General features: G+C 36.1%; 1 protein-coding gene across 1 annotated transcript in view; it reads left to right on the plus strand.

Moving 5' to 3' along the window:
* The window catches only part of LOC123534237 (sodium/glucose cotransporter 4-like), a 140,548-nt gene that overhangs the window by 58,907 nt on the left and 62,452 nt on the right, over positions 1–19,189 (plus strand). The window contains exons 7-9 of the mRNA XM_045316386.2: positions 3,214–3,294; positions 5,054–5,259; positions 5,525–5,660. Of these exons, the coding sequence (XP_045172321.2) occupies positions 3,214–3,294; positions 5,054–5,259; positions 5,525–5,660 (423 nt within the window). The remainder of the gene's footprint in view (positions 1–3,213; positions 3,295–5,053; positions 5,260–5,524; positions 5,661–19,189) is intronic.

Genomic DNA, 19,189 nt, shown 5'->3' on the forward strand with positions numbered 1-19,189 from the left:
AATTCTAATAGATCTTTTTTATCCCCCGGCAAATGCGAAGAGAGACATGATTATGGCCTTCGTCCGTGAGTTAGGACGTTCTTGAATTTGTGCGTCCGTGAGTAAATTGTGTCCCTGAGTTTGTGCGTCCACGAGTGAAAGTCCGTGAGTTGATGCTTCCAGGAGCAAGTGTGCCCGTCCGTAAGTTAGTGCGTCTGCGAGTGTGTCTATCCATGGGTTGTCCGTGATTGTGACCATCCGTGAGTTAGTGTGTACGTGAGTGTGTCCAAATTTGTGTTGAATCTTAGTTATATACAACAATAAATCTTAGTTATATACAACAATAACTTTATCTTGCATACTTTTGAGTGATCTCAATTAAATAAGTTACTTTGTCCGAGGCATAAATCTAACGGTGCTGAAATGATATTTTTTTTCAAATTGATATATGTCATATTATGTGTAAATGAGTTCTTTTATTTGACTGTGTTACAGAAAGAGGAATTCAAAGCGTTTAAAATCATATTTGGTTTAGGGTGTTTTAAATGAATATAGTGTTCAACCTACTTTTTTGACCAATCAGAGTGAGTTATTTTTAAAGAAATGTGGCTTCTTATTCTTGAAGACCAGTGTGACTGAAGCAATAATTTTCGAAGAACAGCTCTACACGCTGAAGAGCGTCGACACGACTGACTCTGCATTCTGACTGGTCAAACGTAGATGTCACACTATGTCAGATAGAGTCCATGAAGAGAATTCTTTGAGAAAAAGAAACCTCCTTCGGTCACTGACCTACGTTCCGTTTCCCTCCTATTCTTTTTCACGAAGAATTCACTTCATAAACTCTGTTCTATAACGAAGACTTCCGTGCGCATTGTCACTTGTTTTAAATGATGTCGTATATGTAAGATGTTTGTTAACTTTCATTTACTGCTTTATATAACAGGACACCAATAGTTTACTTAACTCCGTTAAGGAATGACAACGAGGGGAATATTGCATAGTTTCTGTAAGTTTTTTTTTCAATGTCTATCTGAACTTTGAAGATTTTGTAAGTACAGCTATTTCCTTTAAAGAGTTTCCCGTAGCCCGTAGTGTTCCATAATTAAAACTGGTGCTATATCCTTAGAACAGCGGGTATATTTTTATGCAATGTATCGGAGAAAGGAAAGTAGACATGCTAAACTTGAAAAAGAAAGTCGCCTTTGGATTTGTCGATAGTCAGGGGTCACGCGCAGCTGTCACCCTGTCAAAATGTATGCGCGTGGAATTTTTTTTTCCTTTTTTATTTTTGTTTTTTGGTGTTTATTTTTTGCTAATGGGGAGTAAATTTTCAGCAGTTTCTAACGATTTGAAATTACCTGTGCTTTAGCACGACATGTCAGCTTTCTATCTACGAAAACATATTTGAGTTCGGGATAAACACAAATCCCAAAGGGGTCCGTAACGGAACAAGGGTACATAGAGATTTGAAATCGCTCAAAAGGTCCTTTTTGATATTGTCTGAAAGTGTCAGTATATACCTCGGATGTAAGATATTTTCGTATTTGAGAGCTGCAGACCTAGACATTTCAAAAATATTTTCAAAATGAATTTCGTGTAATAAATGTTGATTCTACGGAAGCGTGAAAAGGGCCATCAGACGCTATTACGTTTAATTACGTTACAGGTGCGGAAAAGTTATAGGGTTTAAAACATTTCCTTCTTTTCAATATTCAAAATTTTAGATATTCTGTTACACAGATAGATATAGCTTCGAATGTTTTGGTTTTTTTTTTCACAAAAGTTTCGGGAATTTGTTCTGCTGCGACTTTATCTCCTGATCTTTATCGCAGAATGGGGAATAATCCAGAATATATTGAGAAAGTTTAGTCCTCTTTTCCAGCAGTTTATTAAATGTAGCAATATGGCAATAAGCATGCTTGCCTGTTGGAAAAATTATCTTACCTACGTTTTGAGAGCAATTCACTTTAACATCTGTTAAAATGGCACAAACATTTGGAATTTCCTTTGAAATTTTGAAAAAGTGTAACTTGTTATAATTAGTTGCCAAAGGTTTGAGAATGTTAAGTCAGGATTAACTTTTGAAGTAGATGGAAGGGCCTTTAAAGTATTAATCTGCAATTTTGATTCTTATGAAATGTGGATTTTTTTTTCAACATATAAATAAATAATAGAATAAGACAAATCTATGAAAATTTATCAAAAATCCACTGCATGAATTTATGTCCGAATTCGACGTTTTGGCAATGCCGCATGCTACAATTTCAATACATTATGTTATCTAGCATCTGCTTTATCTTCCTTGATTTAATCGGGCTTTTTTATTGGTGGCAGTTAACTTTATTTTTGTCTTGCTGATTTGAAGAAAATGTGCATTGTTAGTCTTTCACCATTTATCAACAGTGATAAATAAATATTAATTAGCTTTTAAAATCATTTAAATTTCAACTACTTACATATATAGTAGAGTGATCAACAAACATATCAAAGTGTGCATTTTCAGCAATTTATCTATGTAAAAACAGTATAACTAGTTAGGGGTTGGACGTATTTTGTCATCTGCTGTTTTGGGGCGAGAAAAAATTTAGGTAAGAGAAAATGGCAAATAAAAAACAAAATTGATGTTTATAGTGACAATCCTATACTTACCATTAGCCAGTCTAGAAACAAACTAGCGGTTTGTATAATTTAGCAATGAACTAAACAGACAGTCTTCACATCCATATTCTTTTTTTATATATATTAACAGTATTTACATCTGCAAACAATTAAAACGAAGAATATGTTATTGTTTTTACATAGTTCATAGATAAATAGGTATAGCCGTGAAAAATAAATAGGTGTGGCCGTGAAAAGACAACAAACAAGGCAGAGTGACGTCCTTTCATATCAGAAGACAATAAGTAATTATCTTGATTTTAAATAGATTGGTAGGATGTGGTGAATATTTATGCGAAACTACTATTTTTGACATATCGGTTTTAAATTATCTACCTTTTTTTATCTGGCAAGTCACTTCCGGTGCGATTTGGTCTTCGATTCAAAATGAAATTGTTGTTTTACATAAAGAACATTTTTAAGAAGTCAATGATTAAAAATATTCTCCCAAAGAAAATGGCTTTTTTTCCAGGAAACTTTTGGCCATGACGAAGTCGTAAAGCTCGTCTAATACTCACCTAGTACGGTAGTCTCCTGACCATTTACTTCCTATTTACCGTTTTTAACTTGCAGGTGGTCTTCGAGCAGTGATCTACACAGACACTTTACAGACTGTGATTATGGTCGGTGGAGCCATCGTCCTGATGATAATAAGAAAGTTTTATTTCTTAAATCATTTACACTAGACTGTTTACACATATAAGGTAGTCAAATGGACTGACTCATTCTTCAGGTAAAACAGCTAAAAAGGTAAAGCAACAGACTTTGGAAAAGAAGCTTCATGTTCATCAGATGGTTTGATTTTTATGTGGTATTTTGTACATCATGGAATAATTTCAGGAAACAGAATTATAGTGATGGTAATACAAAAATCAATAGTAATTACCTAAGTGTCTCTGCATGTAATAAGAAATATCAAACAACCAAAATGTTTATTTAAGAAATAATATATCTAATCCAGTGATTTGTCGTTGAATAAATCATTTTATCCTACACTCATATATAAGATATAGCGCAATATCGGCCTGCCTAATAAACTTTGCTTTATCTAGTCAGTGTCAAGATATCACTTTTGCGGGAACTTTTGAGACCACTTATTTTATCAAAATTTTGCATTTAAATCATCACCATTGTATTGGAAATGTCTGAACTTGGAAAATGAGTGGTCAAATCAAAGGTTTTTATCCTGAAACAAAAAAGTTATTGCTATTTTTCACTTTCACAGCACTTCAGCCGGAAATTTTGAAAACAATTTTTTTCTGAATTTTTCATTGAAACTGTTATCATTGTATTGGAAATGTTCTAACTAAGAAAATAAGTGGTAAAATCAAAAGTTTTTATCCAGAAACAAAAAAGTTATTGCATTTTTTCATTTTTCCACAAACTGAATTACACTACCAAACGTCATATTATATGACGTCAAGTCTGCACGCTGTTGCTCTTTCCAACGACTTTTTCCTAATTTTCTGAACAGATAGGATAAATAGAATATTAGATTACTGTCTGAATAAATTTAAATTTATTAGGCTCGTCTACGAAAAAAAGGCTCGGCAGAGCCTCGCCTAATATATTTTCTTCAACTCGCCTAATAAATTTAAATTTATCAGACAGTAATCTAATATTCTCTATGTTTGGAGTTCAGATGCGAAGGAATTATATCACGAGAGCGCAGCCCAAGTGATATAATAATACGCATCGGAACGACAAACAATGATTTATTCAAGAGCAAATCACTGGATGAGATATATTATTTCGATTCTAACACGTTAACAAGGATTTTTAAGTACATCCTTGACGACATTCATTCAATATTTGCCCGTTTTCAATCGGTTTCATTTCTAGCGCGCCGCTATGCCGTTTGACGTCATGACGTAATAACTGTGACGTCAGAACAGTGATTTGTTGTATTATAATTCACTGTTTTCTGCCTTCTTTGTTTAATAAGAAAATGAATCGGATCGTGTTAGAATTAAGAAATAATATATCTCATCAAGTGATTTGTCGTTGAATAAATCATTGTTTGGAGTTCAGATGCGAAGGAATTATATCACGAGGGCGAATGTCGTCAAGATGTACTTAAAATCCTTTGTAACGTGTTAGAATCGAAATAATATATCTCATTTAGTGATTTGCTCTTAAATAAATCATTGTTTGTCGTTCAGATGCGTATTATTATATCACTCGGGCTGCGCCCTCGTGATATAATTCCTTCGCATCTGAACTCCAAACAATGATTTATTCAACGACAAATCACTGGATGAGATATATTATTTCTTAAATAATCTCGCCTTTGAGCTAAAATTTACTTTGCAAAAATTAAACATCTAAATCATAAGAAATATTTACCAAAGTACGTGTATGAAGCGAAAATTCGTTACATGTATGTGTATGCCTTGTCATGTTTTCTTATTAGGTTTTGTTAAAATCGGGGGACTGAAAAATTTGTACAGGGATTTTCCAAAAGCCATTCCACAGCCTTTGGTGAATCATTCTGATTGCGGGAAACCTACTGCTGAAGCGTTCCATCTTCTTCGAGACCCTGTCACTGGCGATCTCCCCTGGCCAGGAAATGTTTTTGGTATTACAATTTTAGGAATGTGGTATTTTTGTTCAGATCAGGTAAATAAAGATAGTTAATTTTAACAATAAAGTCTTAGCTCTAAAACAACTCTGTAGAACAGAAAAGCATGGAAACACAAGTCTAAAATAATGAATTGTAATCTCATCTCTCAGATTTAACAACCTGTATTAAACCTATCGCATTGATTGTAGTAGTAACGTATTCATATTTACTACCATTTTCTTTCGTGATCATTGTATTTCTCTATAAACTTATCACTTTCAAGTAGTTTTGTTAATCAGTCAGATATTTTTTCTCCTACAGGTTTTAGTTCAAAGGTCACTGGCGGCCAAGAATATGTTGCATGTAAAAGGGGGTTCAATCTTGGCTGGCTATATCAAACTTACTCCTTTGTTTACCATTGTGTTTCCAGGAATGATCAGTAGAGTTCTGTTTCCAGGTAAAAATTTACAACATCTGCAAGTTTTCGATATGTTCATTTTCTTTACAAAAGTAGAGGTTACAACCAGAACTGCCATTCTGTGGTATCCTAGGTACTGCTGCATTTTAGTATTTTCAAGAACTGTTATTCTGTGGATATTGCTGCATTTTAGTACTTTTAAGAACTGCCATACTATGGTGTCCTGGATACTGCTGCATTTTAGTATTTTCAAGAACTGCCATACTATGGTGTCCTGGATACAGCTACATTTAAGTATTTTCAAGACCTGCCATTCTGTGGTATCCTGGATTCTGCTGCATTTTAGTATTTTCAAGAACTGCCATACTATGGTGTCCTGGATACAGCTACATTTAAGTATTTTCAAGACCTGCCATTCTGTGGTATCCTGGATTCTGCTGCATTTTAGTATTTTCAAGAACTGCCATACTATGGTGTCCTGGATACAGCTACATTTAAGTATTTCCAAGACCTGCCATTCTGTGGTATCCTGGATTCTGCTGCATTTTAGTATTTTCAAGAACTGCCATACTATGGTGTCCTGGATACAGCTACATTTAAGTATTTCCAAGACCTGCCATTCTGTGGTATCCTGGATTCTGCTGCATTTCAGTATTTTCAAGAACTGCCATACTATGGTGTCCTGGATACAGCTACATTTTAGTATTTCCAAGACCTGCCATTCTGTGGTATCCTGGATTCTGCTGCATTTCAGTATTTTCAAGAACCGCCATACTATGGTGTCCTGGATACTGCTACATTTTTGTATTTTCAAGAACTGTTATTCTGTGGTATCCTGGATATTGCTGCAATTTAGCATTTTCAAGAACTGACATACTATGGTGTCCTGGACACTGCTACATTTTAGTATTTTCAAGAACTGTTATTCTGTAGATATTGCTGCATTTTAGTACTTTTAAGAACTGCCATACTATGGTGTCCTGGATACTGCTGCATTTTAGTATTTTCAAAACCTGCCATTCTGTGGTATCCTGGGTTCTACTGCATTTTAGTATTTTCAAAAACTGTTATTCTGTGGATATTGCTTCATTTTAGTATTTTCAAGAACTGCCATACTATGGTGTCCTGGATACTGCTACATTTTAGTATTTTCAAGAACTGTTATTCTGTGGTATCCTGAATATTGCTACATTGTAGTATTTTCAAGAACTGTCATTCTCTGGTATCTCGGATACTGCTGCATTTTAGTATTTTCATGAACTGCCATTCTAAAATATCTCGGATACTGTTGCATTGTAGTATATTTAAGAACTGCCATTCTGTGGTATCCTGGATACTGCTGCATTTTAGTATTTTCAAGAACTGCCATTCTGTGATATCTCGGATACTGTTGCATTTTAGTATTTTCAAGAACTGCCATTCTCTGGTACCTCGGATACTGCTGCATTTTAGTATTTCCAAGAACTGCCATTCTGTGATATCTTGGATACTGCTGCATTTTAGTATTTTCAAGAACTGCCATTCTGTGGTATCTCGGATACTGCTTCAATTTAGTATTTTCAAGAACTGCCATTCTATGGTATTCTGGATACTGCTACATTGTAGAATTTTCAAGAACTGCCATTCTGAGGTATCCTGGATACTGCTGCATTTTAGTATTTTTAAGAACTGCCATTCTGCGGTATCTCGGAAACTGATGCATTTTAGTATTTCCAAGAACTGCCATTCTGTGATATCTCGGATACTGCTGCATTTTAGTATTTTCAAGAACTGCCATTCTGTGGTATCTCGGATACTGCTGCATTTTAGTATCTTCCAGAACTGCAATTCTGTAGTATCTCGGATACTGCTGCCTTTAAGTACTTTTAAGAACAGCCATTCTGTGGTATCTCGGATACTGTTGCATTTTAGTATTTTCAAGAACTGCCATTCTGTGGTATCTCAGATGTTGCTGCATTTAAGTATTTTCAAGAACTGCAATACTGTCGTATCTCGGATTTCAAGAACTGTTATTCTGTGGTATCCTGGATATTGCTGCATTTTAGCATTTTCAAGAACTGCCATACTATGATGTCCTGGATACTGCTGCATTTTATTATTTTCAAGAACTGCCATTCTCTGGTATCTCGGATACTGCTGCATTTTAGTATTTTCAAGAACTGCCATTCTGTTGTACCTTGGATACTGCTATATTGTTGTATTTTCAAGAACTGTCATTCTCTGGTATCTCGGATACTGCTGCATTTTAGTATTTTCAAGAACTGCAATTCTATGAAATCTCGGATACTGTTGCATTGTAGTATATTTAAGAACTGCCATTCTGTGGTATCCTGGATACTGCTGCATTTTATTATTTTCAAGAAATGCCATTCTGTGGTATCTCAGATACTGCTGCATTTTAGTATTTTCAAGAACTGCCATTCTGTTGTATCTTGGATACTGCTACATTGTAGTATATTCGAGAACTGTCATTCTCTGGTATCTCGGATACTGCTGCATTTTAGTATTTTCAAGAACTGCCATTCTGTGGTATCTCGGATACTGTTGCATTTTAGTATTTTCAAGAACTGCCATTCTGTGGTATCTCCGATATTGCTGCATTTTACTATTTTCAAGAACTGCCATTCTATGATATCTTGGATACTGCTGCATTTTAGTATTTTCAAGAACTGCCATTCTGTGGTATCTCGGATACTGCTGCATTTTAGTATCTTCCAGAACTGCAATTCTGTAGTATCTCGGATACTGCTGCCTTTAAGTACTTTTAAGAACAGCCATTCTGTGGTATCTCGGATACTGTTGCATTTTAGTATTTTCAAGAACTGCCATTCTGTGGTATCTCAGATGTTGCTGCATTTAAGTATTTTCAAGAACTCCCAAATACTGTCGTATCTCCGGATTTCAAGAACTGTTGTTCTGTGGTATCCTGGATATTGCTGCATTTTAGCATTTTCAAGAACTGCCATACTATGTGTCCTGGATACTGCTGCATTTTATATTTTCAAGAACTGCCATTCTCTGGTATCTCGGATACTGCTGCATTTTAGTATTTTCAAGAACTGCTATTCTGTTATATCTTGGATACTGCTACATTGTAGTATTTTCAAGAACTGTCATTCTCTGGTATCTCGGATACTGCTGCATTTTAGTATTTTCAAGAACTGCCATTCTGTGTATCTCGGATACTGCTACATTGTAGTTTTTTCAAGAACTGCATTCTAGCGTATCCGGATATGCTGTATTTAGTATTTTCAAGAACTGCCTTTCTGTGGTTTCTCGGATACTGTTGCATTTTATATATTTGAAATGCTACTTGTACTAGTCTGTGCATTTTATTCTCAAAAACTGTCCATTCTGTGTATCTGGATACTGCTACATTGTTAGTATATTCGAGAACTGTCCATTCTCTGTAATCTCGGATACTGCTGCATTTTAGTATTTTCAAGAACTGCCATTCTGTGGTATCTCGGATACGTGCATTTTAGTATTTCAAGAACTGCCATTCTGTGGTATATCGATATTGCTGCATTTTACTATTTTCAAGAACTGCCATTCTGATATATCTTGGATACGCTAGCATTTAGTATTTTCAAGAACTGCCATTCTGTGGTATCTCGGATATTGATTCATTTTAATATTTTCAAGAACTGCCATTCTGTGGTATTCTGGATACTGCTACATTGTAGCTTTTTGAAGAACTGCCATTCTATGATATCTTGGATACTGCTACATTGTAGAATTTTCAAGAACTGCCATTCTGTGGTATCCTGAATACTGCTGCATTTTATTATATTTAAGAACTGCCATTCTGCGGTATCTCGGATACTGATGCATTTTAGTATGTTCAAGTACAGCCATTCTGTGGTATCTCGGATACTGTTGCATTTTAATATTTTCAAGAACTGCCATTCTCTGGTATCTCAGATACTGCTGCATTTTAGTATTTTCAAGGACTGCCATTCTGTCGTATATCGGATACCGCTAAATTGTAGTATTTTCAAGAACATTTATTCATTGGTATCCAGGATATTGCAGCATTTTAGCATTTTCAAGAACTGCCAAACTATGGTGTCCTGGATACTGCTGCATTTTATTATTTTCAAGAACTGCCATTCTCTGGTATCTCGGATACTGCTGCATTTTAGTATTTTCAAGAACTGCTATTCTGTTATATCTTGGATACTGCTACATTGTAGTATTTTCAAGAACTGTCATTCTCTGGTATCTCGGATACTGCTGCATTTTAGTATTTTCAAGAACTGCCATTCTGTGGTATCTCGGATACTGCTACATTGTAGTTTTTTCAAGAACTGCCATTCTGCGGTATCCCGGATATTGCTGTATTTTAGTATTTTCAAGAACTGCCTTTCTGTGGTTTCTCGGATACTGTTGCATTTTATATATTCTGGATACTGCTACATTGTAGTTTTTTTTCAAAAACTGTCATTCTGCGATATCCTGGATACTGCTGCATTTTAGTATTTTCAAGAACAGCCATTCTCTATGATATCTTGAATACTGCTACATTGTAGAATTTTTAAGAACTGCCATTCTGCGGTATCTCGGATTCCGATGCATTTTAGTACTTTCAAGAACTGCCATTCTGTCGTATATCGGATACCGCTGCATTTTAGTATTTTCAAGAACTGCCAATGTGTCGTATATCGGATACCGCTAAATTGTAGTATTTTCAAGAACAGCAATTCTGTGGTATCTCAGATACTGCTGCATTTTAGCATTTTCAAGAACAGCCATTCTGTGGTATCTCTGATGCTGCTGCATTTAATATTTTCAAGAACTGCCATTCTGTGATATCTCGGATACTGCTAAATTTTAGAATCTTCAAGAACTGCTATTCTGTGGTATCTCGGATACTGCTATATTGTAGTATTTTCAAGAACTGCCGTTCTGTGGTATCTCGGATACTGTAGCATTTTACTGTTTTTAAGAACTGCCATTCTGTGGTTTCTTGGATACTGTTGCATTTTAGTATTTTCAAGAACTGCCATTCTGTGGTATCTCAGATACTGCTGCATTTTAGTATTTTCAAGGACTGCCATTCTGTCGTATCTCGGATACCGCTAAATTGTAGTATTTTCAAGAACTTTTATTCATTGGTATCCTGGATATTGCTGCATTTTAGCATTTTCAAGAACTGCCACACTATGGTGTCCTGGATACTGTTGCATTTTATTTTTTTCAAGAACTGCCATTTTCTGGTATCTCGGATACTGCTGCATTTTAGTATTTTCAAGAACTGCCATTCTGTTATATCATGGATACTGCTACATTGTAGTATTTTCAAGAACTGTCATTCTCTGGTATCTCGGATACTGCTGCATTTTAGTATTTTCAAGAACTGCCATTCTGTGGTATCTCGGATACTGCTACATTGTAGTTTTTTCAAGAACTGCCATTCTGCGGTATCCCGGATACTGCTGTATTTTAATATTTTCAAGAACTGCCTTTCTGTGGTATCTCGGATACTGTTGCATTTTATATATTCTGGATACTGCTACATTGTAGTTTTTTCAAGAACTGCCATTCTGCGATATCCTGGATACTGCTGCATTTTAGTATTTTCAAGAACTGCCCTTCTATGATATCTTGGATACTACTGCATTTTAGTATTTTCAAGAATTGCCATTCTGTTGTATCTTAGATACTGCTACATTGTAGTATTTTCAAGAACTGTCATTCTCTGGTATCTCGGATACTGCTGCATTTTAGTATTTTCAAGAACTGCCATTCTGTGGTATCTCGGATACTGCGTCATTTTAGTATTTTCAAGAACTGCCATTCTGTGGTATCTCGGATACAGCGTCATTTTAGTATTTTCAAGAACTGCCATTCTGTGGTATCTCGGATACTGCTACATTTTAGAATCTTCAAGAATTGCTATTCTGTAGTATCTCGGATAGCGCTGTATTGTAGTATTTTCAAGAACTGCCATTCTGTGGTATCTCTGATGCTGCTGCATTTTAGTATTTTCAGGAACTGCCATTCTGTGGTATCCTGGATACTGCTGCCTTTTAGTATATTTAAGAACTGTCTTTCTGTGATATCTCGGATACTGCTGCATTTTAGTATTTTCAAGAACTGCCATTCTGTCGTATCTCGGATCTTCTACATTTTAGTATTTTCAAGAACTGCCATTCTATAGTATTCTGGATACTGCTACATTGTAGTTTTTTCAACAACTGCCATTCTGCGGTATCCCGGATACTGCTGTATTTTAGTATTTTCAAGAACTGCCTTTCTGTGGTATCTCGGATACTGTTGCATTTTAGTATTTTCAAGAACTGCCATTCTATGGTATTCTGGGTAGTGCTACATTGTAGTATTTTCAAGAACTGTTATTCTACGGTATCCCGGATATTGCTGCATTTTAGTATTTTCAAGAACTGCCATTCTATGGTATTCTGGATACTGCTACATTGTAGTTTTTTCAAGAACTGCCATTCTGCAGTATCCTGGATACTGCTGCATTTTAGTATTTTCAAGAACTGTTATTCTACGGTATCCCGGATATTGCTGCATTTTAGTATTTTCAAGAACTGCCATTCTATGGTATTCTGGATACTGCTACATTGTAGTTTTTTCAAGAACTGCCATTCTGCAGTATCCCGGATATTGCTGCATTTTAGTATTTTCAAGAACTGCCATTCTATGGTATTCTTGATACTGCTACATTGTAGTTTTTTCAAGAACTGCAATTCTGCGGTATCCTGGATACTGCTGCATTTACGTATTTTCAAGAACTGCTATTCTATGGTATTCTGAATACTGCTTCATTGTAGTATTTTCAAGAACTGCGATTCTGCGGTATCCTGGATACTGCTGCATCTTAGTAATTTCAAGAACTGCCATTCTGTGGTATCTCAGATATTGTTGCATTTAAGTATTTTCAAGAACTGCCATTCTGTGGTATCTCGGATACTGTTGAATTCAAAAATGGCAGTTCTTGAAAATACTAAAATGCAACAGCATCAGAGATACCACAAAATGGCTGTTTTTGAAAATACTAAAATGCAGCAGTATCTGAGATACCACAGAATGGCTGTTCTTGAAAATACTACAATTCAGCGGTATCCGATATACGACAGAATGGCAGTTCTTGAAAGTACTAAAATGCATCAGAATCCGAGATACCGCAGACTGGCAGTTCTTAAAAATTCTACAATGTAGCAGTATTCAAGATATCATAGAATGGCTGTTCTTGAAAATACTAAAATGCAGCAGTATCCAGGATACCGTAGAATGGCAGTTCTTGAAAATTCTACAATGTAGCAGTATCCAAGATATCACAGAAGGGCAGTTCTTGAAAATACTAAAATGCAGCAGTATCCAGAATATCGCAGAATGGCAGTTCTTGAAAAAACTACATTGCTGCATTTTAGTATTTTCAATAACTGCCATTCTGTGGTATCACGGATACTGCTGCATTTTAGTATTTTCAAGAACTGCCATTCTGTGGTATCTCAGATACTGCTGAATTTTAGTACTTTCAAGAACTGCCATTCTGTGGTATCTGGGATACTGCTGCATTTTAGTATTTTCAAGAACTGCCATTCTATGGTATTCTGGATACTGCTACATTGTAGTTTTTTCAAGAACTGCCATTCTGCAGTATACCGGATATTGCTGCATTTTAGTATTTTCAAGAACTGCCTTTCTATGGTATTCTTGATACTGCTACATTGTAGTTTTTTCAAGAACTGCAATTCTGCGGTATCCTGGATACTGCTGCATTTACGTATTTTCAAGAACTGCTATTCTATGGTATTCTGAATACTGCTTCATTGTAGTATTTTCAAGAACTGCGATTCTGCGGTATCCTGGATACTGCTGCATCTTAGTAATTTCAAGAACTGCCATTCTGTGGTATCTCAGATATTGTTGCATTTAAGTATTTTCAAGAACTGCCATTCTGTGGTATCTCGGATACTGTTGCATTCAAGAATGGCAGTTCTTGAAAATACTAAAATGCAACAGCATCAGAGATACCACAAAATGGCTGTTTTTGGAAATACTAAAATGCAGCAGTATCTGAGATACCACAGAATGGCTGTTCTTGAAAATACTACAATTCAGCGGTATCCGATATACGACAGAATGGCAGTTCTTGAAAGTACTAAAATGCATCAGAATCCGAGATACCGCAGAATGGCAGTTCTTAAAAATTCTACAATGTAGCAGTATTCAAGATATCATAGAATGGCTGTTCTTGAAAATACTAAAATGCAGCAGTATCCAGGATACCGTAGATGGCAGTTCTTGAAAATTCACAATGTAGCAGTATCCAAGATATCACGAAGGGCAGTTCTTGAAAATACTAAAATGCAGCAGTATCCAGAATATCACAGAATGGCAGTTCTTGAAAAAAACTACATTGCTGCATTTTAGTATTTTCAAGAACTGCCATTCTGTGGTATCACGGATACTGCTGCATTTTAGTATTTTCAAGAACTGCCATTCTGTGGTATCTCAGATACTGCTGAATTTTAGTACTTTCAAGAACTGCCATTCTGTGGTATCTGGGATACTGCTGCATTTTAGTATTTTCAAGAACTGCCATGCTGTTGTATCTCGATACTGCTAAATTGTAGTATTTTCAAGAACTGCCATTATGTAGTTCTCAGATACTGCTTCATTTTAGTATTTTCAAGAACTGCCATTCTGTGGTATCTCTGATGCTGCTGCATTTTAGTATTTCAAGAACTGCATTCTTGGTATCATGGATACTGCTGCATTTTAGTATTTTCAAGACGCATCGGGTATGGAACTGCTACATTATTTTCAACTCCATTGTATCGATATGCTATTAGTATTTTAATCTCTGTGTCTGGAATGCTGCATTAGTTTTCAACTGCATCGTATCCGATACGCTGATTTAGTATTTTAGAACGCATCTCTATACTGATATCTACATGTATTTAAAACTGCCTCTCGTTCTGGATCGATGATTTTAGTACTTCAAGAGCATTCGTATATCGATCCTGCATTTTAATTAGACGCCAATGTCGTATCGACGCTATGTAGTTTTCAGACACAATCGTGTACTCAGATACGCTGATTTGCATTCAGAACCATTCGTGTACTTGAGCTCTGATTTATATTTCAAGAACCATTCTATATCGTGCAATTTTAGACTTCAAGATTCTGTGGTATCTCGATCTCATTGTATTCAGACTCCGTCGGTATGACTGACTTATTTTTTAGACCATTGGGTTTTTGATACGATTTAGTATTAGAACTGCCTTCGTGGATCTCGTCGCCATTATATTTTCAAGGACTGCTCTCGTTCTCGTCGCTAAATTGTATTTCAACTTTATCATGTTCCGAATTGCTGCATTCTTTCAGAATCCACACTAGGCCTGACTGTGTTATTTTTCAAGAACTGCCTTTGGTCGATACGCTCATTTTAGTATTTTCAAGAATGCCATCTGTATCTGATACTCTACTTGTAGTTTTCAGAACTGCATCTCTGTACCGGATACGCTATTTAGATTCAAGATGCATCTGTATCGATACTTAATTGATTTTCAAGAAGCCATTCTGGTATCCGACTGCTGTATTTTATATTTTCAAGACTGCCTCGGGTACTCGATCGTGCATTTTATAATCTGTATGCATTATTTTCAGAACTGCCATTCTGCGATTCGGATGCTGATTTAGTTTCAAAACTCCCTTCTATGATACTTGGATAATGCTTAGTATTTAATGCCTTCTGTTGTTCTGGATCGCAATGAGTATTCAGAACTGCATTCTTGGTTCGGATACTGCTGCATTAGATTTAAAATGCCTTGTGGTATCTGATACTGGCATTTTGTATTTCAGACCATCTGGATTCGGATACAGTCTTTTAGATTCAAAACTGCCATTCTGGGTATCTCGGATACCTACATTGAATTCAAGAATGATTCTGTGTATCCGGATACGCTGATGTTTTCAAGAACTCATCTTGTATCTCTGTGCTGTATTAGATTTCGAACGCCATCGTGGTATCTGGTACGCTGCTTTTAGTAATTAGACTGCTCTGTATATCGATGCTCTTAGTTCAAGACTGCATCGTGATCCGGACTTTATTAGTATTCAAGAACCCATCTTATTGTACTGCACTTGTTTTCAAACGCCATGTACGATCGTTATTTAGTATTCAAGAACTCCTTTCTTGGATACGTACGTGATTATATTTCAAGAACTGCCATCTATGTATCGGTAGCTACTGAATTCAACTTTTCTACGTACCCGATATGCGCTTTAGATTTTCAAGACTGCCATTATGTTGGATACGCTAATGTATTTTTTCAGACGCTCTGCATCCTGTACGCTGCATTATTTTTCAAGACTGTTCTCGTCCGTATTCGCTTGATTTCAATCCATTTGTATCTGGAACTGACATTATTTTCAACATCTGAGTACCCGGTATTGTCATTATATTCAAGAACTGCATTATGGATTCTGATATGCTACTGTATTTTCAAGAACCAATTTGCGGTATCCTGGTACGCTGATTACTTTCAGATGCTATTCTATGTTCTATAGCTTCATGAATTTTCAAGAACTGCGATCTGCGTACCGATCGCTGATCTATATCAAAATCTTCGGGTATCTGATATGTGCTTATTTTCAATGCTTCTGTATCATACTGTTGATTAAAATGAGTCTTGAAAAAAACAACAGCATCAGATACACAAAGTGTTTGAAAATACTAAAATGCACATCTAGTACCACAGTGTTCTGAAATATACAATTCCGGTACCGATAACCGATGGCGTTCTGAAGTACTAAAATCTCAGAATCCAGATCCGCAGAGGCAGTTTTAAATCTAAGTAGTATCAGATCTAGATGCGTTGAAAATATAAATCCATTCGATCCGTAAATGAGTTTGAAAATCCAATGTCAGTATCCAAGATTCACAAAGCGTTCTGAATATAATGCGATACCGATTGCGATGCATCTGAAAATACTTCTGCTTATATTCAAGAATGCATCTTGTTCAGATATGCTGCATTTAGTATTCAAGACTGCTTGGATCTCAGAACTGCTGATTTTCTTTCAGACTGCATCTGTGTATGGTAGTGTTTAGATTTTAAGACTCATCTGGTATTCTGGTACCACATTTGTTTTCAGAATGCTTCCATATCGATTTGTTTGTTTTCAAGAATCTCTTGTATTGAACGCTACATTTTTTTATCATTTGCGGTCTGGATACTGATTCTTTAGAACTGTTTCATGGTATTCGATACTGCTGTCAGACTGCATGCGTCCGGATGCGCATTTAATTAACGCATTCGTGGACCAATTTCTAGATTTTCAGAACTGCCTTCTGTGTATTCGATACGTTGATTCAAGAATGAGTTCTGAAACTAATCACATCAGAGATACAAATGCTGTTTTTGAAATAAAGCAGCAACTACCCGAGCTTTTGAAAACACATCGCGGTATCCAAACGAGAATGGCATTAGAAAAGCATCGAATCCGATACGAATGCAGTCTTAAAAATCACATGTAGCTATCAAATCAGATGGTGTCTTGAATATAAAATCACAGTTCAGGATACCGAATGGCAGTTCTTGAATTCTAATAGCAGATCCAAGTATCCAAAGGGAGTCTGAAAATACAAATGCAGATATCAAATATGCAAAGGATTCTGAAAACACTTGCGCTTTTAGATTTCAGAACGCATTCTGTGGTATCACGGTAGTGCATTGTATTCAGAACGCATTCGTGGTACTCAATACTGATTGTACTTCAGAACTGCATCTGTGTATCTGGATCTGTGCATTGTTTCAAAACTCCATGGTGATCCGAACGCTAAATTTAGTTTCAGAATGCCTTTATTCTCGATATGCTCATTATTTTCAAGATGCCATTCTGTGTATCTTGATCTGCTATTTTAGTATTCAAGAACTGCCATTCTGGTATGATACTGCTGCATTTTAGTATTTCAAGAACTGCCATCTGTGGTATCTGGATACTGCTCATTTATTTCAAAACTGCATTGTATCGAATATGCTGGAATGCTCTGTTTTGTATGCATATTTCAATGCATTCTGTATCGTAGCTGCTTGTATTAAATTCTCTGATATCTATACGACTAGATTTAGATCTTGCGATCGATCGATGCATTATATTTCAAGATCATTGTCGATATGATACCTGATTATATTTAAGACTGCAATTTCGTAGATACGCTAATTATTTTAAGAACCATTGGTACCAGTCGGATTTTAGCATTTTCAAGAACAGCCATTCGTGGTCTGTCGCTGCTTATTTCAACGCCATCGGATATCCGAGCATTGATCTCAACTGCACGTGTATCTCGACGCTATGAGTATTCGACTGCTTCGGTATCGATACTGTAATTACGTTTTAGACTCTTTGTTTCTTGATTTTAGTTTCAACTCCATCTGTGGTATCTAGATATGCATTAATTCAGACTGCTCTGTGTATCTCGTACGCTAAATTAATTCACTTATTCTTGGATCCTGGAATTGCTGCATTAGATTCAAAATGCACACTAGGTGCCTGTATGTTGATTTATTTTTCAAGACTGCATTGGACTGATAGCTGCATTATATTTCAACGCTTCTATTCGGTTGCACATTGTAGATTCAGACTGTCTCTCTACTCGGATACGCTGCTTTTGTTTCAGAACTGCCATTCTGTGGTACTGGATACTGCCGTAGTTTTTCAACTGCCATCGCGTATCCCGACTGCTGTATTTTATTCAAGATGCCTTTCTGTGATCGGTACGTGCATTTATAATTCGAACTGCTCTGTTTTTTCAGACTGCCATTCTGCGATATCCTGATCTGCTGCTTTATATTCAAATGCCTCTATATTCTGATCTACGATTTATTCAAATGCCATCTGTGATCTTGAACTGACATGTATATTCAGATGCTCTCTGCTCGATTGTCTTAGTATTTTCAGAATCCATCTTGTATCGATACCATTATTCAAGAACTGCATTCTTGACTCGGAAGCTTTATTCAGAACTCATTCTGGTATCGATACTGCACATTAGACTTCAATGTATCTGTACCGATCGCTGTTGTATTAAGCCATTTGTGATCTGATGCGCGCTTATATTTTCAGACGCCATTCTGTATCGATACTGCTGCTTAGTTATAAGAGCTTGTGATATCTGACGCTCTTTATATTCAGAGCATCGTGTACTGATCTTCTACATTTGTATTCAAACGCCATCTGATCTGGATGACATGTTTTTCAAATGCATCTGCGTACGGACGCTGTATTAGTATTCGAACTCCTTTCTGTGTATTGAACTGTGCATTATTTCAGACTGCCTCTTGGTATTCTGTAGCACTTATTTTCAGAGTATTCTAGCCGATTGCGATTTAGATTTCAAAGCATCTAGGTATCTGGATACGCTAATTGTGTTTCAAACTGCCATTGCGTATCGATGCGATTATTTCAAGACTGTATTCTACGGTTCGGTTGCGCATTTTGTTTTAACCATTCTATGGATTTGGATGCACATTGTTTTTTAGATGCATCTGCATACGGAATTTGCTTTTATATTCAGATGCATCAGG

Source organism: Mercenaria mercenaria, chromosome 12 (genome assembly GCF_021730395.1).
Source record: "Mercenaria mercenaria strain notata chromosome 12, MADL_Memer_1, whole genome shotgun sequence".
Taxonomy (NCBI): Eukaryota; Metazoa; Mollusca; class Bivalvia; order Venerida; family Veneridae; genus Mercenaria; species Mercenaria mercenaria.